The sequence below is a fragment of the Carya illinoinensis genome, chromosome 3 (genome assembly GCF_018687715.1).
Source record: "Carya illinoinensis cultivar Pawnee chromosome 3, C.illinoinensisPawnee_v1, whole genome shotgun sequence".
In the NCBI taxonomy this organism is placed as follows: Eukaryota; Viridiplantae; Streptophyta; class Magnoliopsida; order Fagales; family Juglandaceae; genus Carya; species Carya illinoinensis.
This window is the reverse complement of record NC_056754.1, coordinates 4,999,441-5,005,803: the sequence shown is the minus strand read 5'-3', so window position 1 is coordinate 5,005,803 and position 6,363 is coordinate 4,999,441. Positions and strand designations below refer to the sequence as shown.

General features: G+C 40.0%; 1 protein-coding gene across 1 annotated transcript; it reads right to left on the bottom strand.

Annotated features, from left to right (window-relative positions):
* Positions 1 to 1,945: 1,945 nt before the first annotated feature.
* Positions 1,946 to 2,847, bottom strand: LOC122305568 (mavicyanin). The gene is made up of 2 exons (XM_043118163.1): positions 2,604 to 2,847; positions 1,946 to 2,464 (listed from the first exon to the last, which is right to left on the bottom strand). The coding sequence occupies exons 1-2, from the start codon at positions 2,776 to 2,778 to the stop codon at positions 2,136 to 2,138; spliced, it is 504 nt and encodes a 167-aa protein (XP_042974097.1). The 5' UTR covers positions 2,779 to 2,847; the 3' UTR covers positions 1,946 to 2,135.
* Between the last annotated feature and the right edge of the window lie 3,516 nt (positions 2,848 to 6,363).

Sequence of the window (6,363 nt, the reverse complement as noted above, 5' to 3'; positions counted from 1 at the left end):
TTTTCTACTTGTTTTTTTCTTTTTAGGCGACTTTTTTAATTGTTTACTTAAACTAAATTATAGATCCGAATATACTCAAACACCAGATTATGTGATTTTCTTTTCTTTTTCTGTTTTTAGGTGTCCCATAATATTTCCAACGGTCCCCTTGTTTAATTATATTATCAAAATTATATTACACCCATTTCTTTTATTTAAAGATCATAATTGAACGATGACGCCATTTTTCAATTTTTATTGTTAAGATGTGGAATTTATCAATTTCAGTGTAGATTAGAAAATTAATTAGTACATAAAGGATTAAAAAAAAAAAAAAAGCTTTGTTATTCATAATTTCCATACACCACACACTATATAATATTTTATTTTTATTTTATTTTTTTAAAAATAATTGAATTTTTCTACTCATCATCCATATATTTGATAAGAAAAAAAATAAAAAAAATTAACGAAAATAGTGATGTGTAATGTATGAAACTTATAAATAAAATTTAAAAAACAAAAATTATTGATACTGGATATACTCATAACCTCAATTTTTTGAAAGTCTCCTTTCTCGAAAAAATGATAGAAAGAAACACTCATCCTTAGATTAAAAGAAAATATAATTACAACCCGATTAAAATGATATCATCTGCATTGCTGACGCCATAAAATTTGAATTTTAAACTTATGTTATATGTGTGTAAAATCATGTAGCATCGGTTCGTGTCGATAATTCATCGTCCATATTTAATTTATAAGTGAAAGAATACATTTTGAGTACTTTTCTATTTGGCTATTGAGAATTTTTAAATGAAAATTTTGAGTTTTAAGATTAAATATTAAAATATTATATTTTAATATTATTATTATTTTAGAATTTAAAAAGGTAAAGAAAAAGTTAAATTATTTATTATATTTTATATGAAGATTTAAAAAAATTATAATGATGAGATAAAAATTTTATATGGCCAAACAGTACTTAATTGTATATCAATGTTGCAACTCCAAAGATAGGAAAGTAACGCGAGGTGGACATAAAGATTTAACAACATCCTTCCCCTCCTCCCTCTCCAGGAACATTTTCTCTCTATCTAGTACCCAACCTTAGCATCCTTCCCTTTACTAGAGGGGGTTGGAGTTTCGATTCCTCCCTTCATCTTCTTGTTCAACTAACATTAGAATTATCTATATTGTTCTTTTTTTCTATTTTATTTCCTTGTTTTCTATCCATAGGATCAAGAAGTGTCGATCTACTACCTACCGGCCTCTTACGACCACCATGCATTATGCCATCAAACTCTCTAGCCGCTGGTCTATTAGATGGTAAAAAAAAAAAAGACTGCTCAAAAGAGAAATGCATGAGCCTCACGCACAGCTCATACCGCTCGTGAGTTTCACGAGCCGCCGCGCTAGAGAGTATTTGCCAGCATCACTCACGGCACCATTAGGATCAGGGGTTTCGGATCTCTTAGATCCGGCCATCGCTTTCTTTCCTAGAGTGGCGTATGAACCACACAAGCCACCACAGACAGTGAAGGTCCTTTGTCAACGTATTGATGCGTCTTTTAGTTTCTACGTTCCTATGTTTCTGCTTTCTCTAACCGATGATCAAGACAAAGTGGTTATGAAAGACTTCTATGGCCAATTAAGACAAACAAACTATAGTATACATAGTCTCACAAAAGTCGCAGTATAATAGTTTGTTTATCAGACTATTCCAAAATCGCTTCAAGCGACTTTCTTTTAGTGAAAAATGAGTGGGAGCTAATTTTTTACTCCAAATCCCTCTTTTTTATTTTCACTAATATTGCATTTGTTTGTTTTGAGATGATTATTAGGGACTCCCGCCCATTAAATGTTGTATCATCAATCATGTAATCCTTCGTTTATCCAATCTACTTGTTTATGAAAAAAAAAAGAAAAAACACGAGGTTGACATGCTACAGAAACCAGGTCAGGGTAAGGGAAATCCAATCCATTTTTATTCACCTCTTCATTCAATCACAATCAAACAATGTATCCGTGAATATGATTCTCTGTTTTCCGGCTCAAACTACTTTCTTTGATTCTGACTACAGTCAAATCCCATGAATATCAAACCAAACAGTACTTAACTGGTGGTGACAAAACCCAGCCTCCAAATCGCTAGCTTAAAACAAGTAAATCAGAGTGGCAAGCAATGCAACAGCCAAGACAATGGAAGCAAAAGATCTGGAAGCAGAAGCATCAGAAGTTGAAGATGAAGGTGATGCAGGAGAAGAGGGTGCATTCCCAGTGATTGTCGTGATCTTTACTTTCATGCCCTGGTTGCAGTGGCCTAATGTGCCACAAGCAAAGTACCTTGTGCCGGCCGTGTTCAGCTTGACAACATCGCTGCCGCTGTTCTTGGAGTCCAGGGCGCTACCGATGTCGCAGTTCTTGTAGGCACTCTCACTAGCAAGTTCAACAACACTGTGCAGCCCTGATGTATACTTGAAAACTGTCCCAGAAAAAAAGATAAATCGATTATGATAATTAAGTTGGCAACAACGTATTCGGGAGATTCACAATTCTGAATCTGTAACTTCATAAAAAAAGACATCTAATATAGCTAGCTCAGTTGAGATTGCGAGGCATACCAAGTTGATCGCCAACTTTGAACTTTTGGCCTGATGCCCATGAGTTGAGGTCTGTGGATTCTTCCCAACCTTGGCTTCCTCCAACAACATGTTGGGCTGCCAAGGCTTCCTTTGTCATGCAGGCAACAAAGAGCAACACCAAGAAAATAGTGTTCTTCAAGATGGTCGCCGTCATTACTTCTTTCTTATCTCTGTTCTCCTTTTTGGGTTTGTTTGAGCAACGAATCCACAACTATATATATATATATATATATACAAGGAAACCTGTAAACATCCGAAGTGTCTCTATCATTGTTTTGAAACTCCTCTTTGTTATATAATGGGACCAACATGCCTAATATTGATGACTCAGGGTAACTTTGTTCTCCAATTTCTTAATTTGCCCCCAAGCAGCAGATATCATTACAACCAAGCTCACAAGGCAGGTGTGTAATTCTGGGACAAAATAGGGGATGGTTTGTGAAGGGCGCAATATGTGTTCGGTGTTTGCATTGCCTGCTAAGCAAAATCTAGTTGGTTAGAGGTCATGGAAGCTTGGCGTTGAAACGAAGCCATCATGGTGATCATATTCACTTGAGGGCTAAATCTGGAAGCTCAGATTTTTTTATTCACGGAAGCCAAGACATACATTAGGTGCATTGGATAGCCTAAACAAATGGAGAAAAGTCTGGTGACTGGCCTGTGATGATCGTCATGACTGGTTGTACTGATTTTTATTCACGCATTGCTTGAATTCTGACTCTTTCCGAGATAAATCAAATATATTTAGATGGAGGCACAACATAAATCTTCAAGGATGCTCTCTTCAATTTTTTCAAGATTTTCCATGATAATGACTCATTATTTGCTTTAAGGATGCTTGAACAAGATAATCACTAGTGATTATCTTGTTCAAGCATCCTTAAAGCAAATAATGAGTCATTATCATGTAATTCCACTAGTGAGCAACCTGCAGAATTGTAATTCCAGGTGGATCCTGAAAGGTCCTCGCCTCTCGTTTCATGCTGTGCAGTGAACTCTGCATCTCTTCTCTGCCCTGTTTTCCATATTCTCTTATCCTTTTTGCCGCACACGTACTTTGCATGGCGGCCGTTGATGGCTAGCCCCCCATGGCTGGCCTTCCTCGGTCGTTCGCCGATCTGGTTTCGATAGTGCCCCAACCACTGCCGGAGGTGACAGTACCTTTCCGGCAACCAAAATACGTGGATGGTGAAGTTTTTTTCTCCTTTTCCTTTGAGGAATTAGTTAAAACGGCAGAACCTTTCAGATTTTCCATGGTTGTGAAGTTCCTCCGACAGAGACCCTCGCTTGATAGTATTCGGGCTTTCATCCGTAGCCGCTGGGGTCTGTCATCCCTGCCCGTCGTCTCCGCCATGCAACGTCCCAGGAACATATTCATACGAATGTCCAATGAGCTCGACTTTCTCAAGGCGCTGTCAAGGGAATCGTGTGATATAGAGGGTGTCCCCTACCGCCCATTTGCTTGGTCACCGGAGTTTGATGAAGACGTTGAGCCTCCATCGGTCCCTGTTTGGGTTTTCCTACCGGGACTACCGCCTAACTTCTACCACGCCTCCCTCTTAAAGATGCTCACGGCACCGATTGGAAAATACATACGCCGTGACAATCCCACAAAGTGTGCCACCCGCACAGATGGAGCTCGGATTTGCTTAGAAATCAATGCAGCACAGAAGCCGATCTCACATTTTTGGATTGGCATCCCTGGAATGCCAAAGAGCCGAAGACAGGAAATCATATACGAGACCTTGCCAGCCTACTGTTCGAAGTGCCGATGCCAAGGACACAATCAGAGGACCTGTCGGTATGGTAGTGATAAAAACCAAATTGTAAAAGGAGGGAAGACCTGGAAGAAGGTAACCGAAAAACCCAGCACTAAGGAGGGTAACGTGGATGGAGTTTTATCGTTGGAAGCGGCTGTGACTAATTCGGAAACTATGGATAAGTCGCTGGTACCGTTCGTTGGTGTTGTGATCGCTGAACAGGGAGAAACAAGCAAACAAGCTCCACGGGATCAGATGCAAGGTTCTGGGCAGCTGCAAGGTGGTTCGGAGAAGGAAGTTCTGAGGGAGGTAGTACCAGTGGGTACGTCCACGCCTGGGTGTAAGTTGACGTCTGGGTTGCGAATGAACGTCCATGAAAGCATGCAGAACAACTTGAATGGCGAATCGATGGGTCTTGAAGTTGCGATAAACGATTTGGGACACGGTGAAGCTGGGTTTAACTCTGAGGTTGAAGGTGAAGATGATCTGGCCCATGATGGGTCTGCCAGGGAACTGGAGAGGGGACTCGAGCGTGACCAGGTCGGCAATGACGCACTGTTAGCCGGAGAGGGGACTCAGAATCCAAAAGAAATGCCGGAACAAGGGGATGGATCGGGTCAGACTTTGGAGCCTCAAGGAGAACTGGGTTTACAGCAAGGAGAACCTGCAAAACGCTATGAACCAGTCCGTGAAAGTGACGTCACCGGGAAAGACGCACAGTTGAAGCTTTGCGATGGGACTAGTCTGGGACGTGCACAGCGGGTTCGTGGGCAGCCACCAAACGCAGCTGAAATAGAGCCGAACTTGCAGGAAAATTGTGACGTTGTGCAAACTCTTCTCGAGAAAGATGTGGGTCGAAAAGTCACGGAGGAAAGCATAGAAGCTTCATCGGACCACGAGCTCGACAGGGATGTTTTAAAAGGAGATATCAACAAAGAATATCTCACAGACTCGGAAAATCCGAGGATTTTAACGGGTCAGTTGAAAAAAAGGAGTTCCTCTAGGGTGGTAAGCCGTCCCTCCAAACTTAATTTATGATTCACCCTATATTATTTTGGAATATTAGGGGGTTGAGAACGTCCAAGTTGCGCTTGAAAAATATTCTAAAAAAATATAAGCCTAATGTTGTCGCTTTGGCGGAACCTTTGACTCGCTGCTGGGCAAGGTTAGACCGTTGTTTTATTGATTCGTCTTTTCTTAATTGTTTCCCTAACATTTTTTACCAGGTTTTGGCTCGCACTACCTCAGATCACTCCCCTTTATTAATTAATTTGGGCGAGGACCCTTTCAGGTATGGTCCAAATCCTTTTCGTTTCCATTATATGTGGACTGATCATCCAGACTTTTTTCGTCTTGTGGAGTCTGTGTGGAAACAAGAGGGGTTTGGCTTTGGGCTCTCTAAGTTATCTCTCAAATTAAAAAGACTCAAAATGGTGTTAAGAGTATGGAACAAGAGTGTCTTTGGTAGTACTACTATAACTATTAATGAGCTAGAAAATCGTATTGAGCACCTGGATAATAAGCTTCAAGTTAGGTTTAATGAGGAGGACAATCGGGGTCTTATGGAGTCTAAACTGGATCTTGATATTTGGCTAAATAGAGAAAATACTCGTCTCTCTCACTTGGCTAAAAAAAGATGGTTAAAAGATGGTGATAATAATTCAAAATTTTTTCATACTTATCTGAATGCTAAAAATCAAAAACGGATTAATGTTATGAATCTGGCTGATGGTACTTCTTTATCTACCCCTTTTGATATTCATCAGGCTGCAGTTGATTACTTCAAAAACTTTTTGGGTCACAATAACGCTCGCTCTCTCCCTAATTTAGATGATCTTATTTCTCCCGTGATCTCTGATGCTGATAATTTCAATTTGTGTATTTCCCCTTCCCTTGAGGATATTAAAATTGCTCTTTTTAGCATCCCTATTGATAGTAGTCCTGGTCCGGATGGTTTTGGTTCTGGTTTCTTTCGTGCT

What these genes read in the sequence shown, in the direction of transcription:
- LOC122305568 (XM_043118163.1), bottom strand. Translation starts at nt 2,778, where the DNA reads ATGACGGCGACCATCTTGAAGAACACTATTTTCTTGGTGTTGCTCTTT. An exon ending in CAAAGTTGGCGATCAACTTG is followed by an intron (nt 2,465 to 2,603) that starts GTATGCCTCGCA and finishes TTTCTGGGACAG; the next exon opens with TTTTCAAGTATACATCAGGG.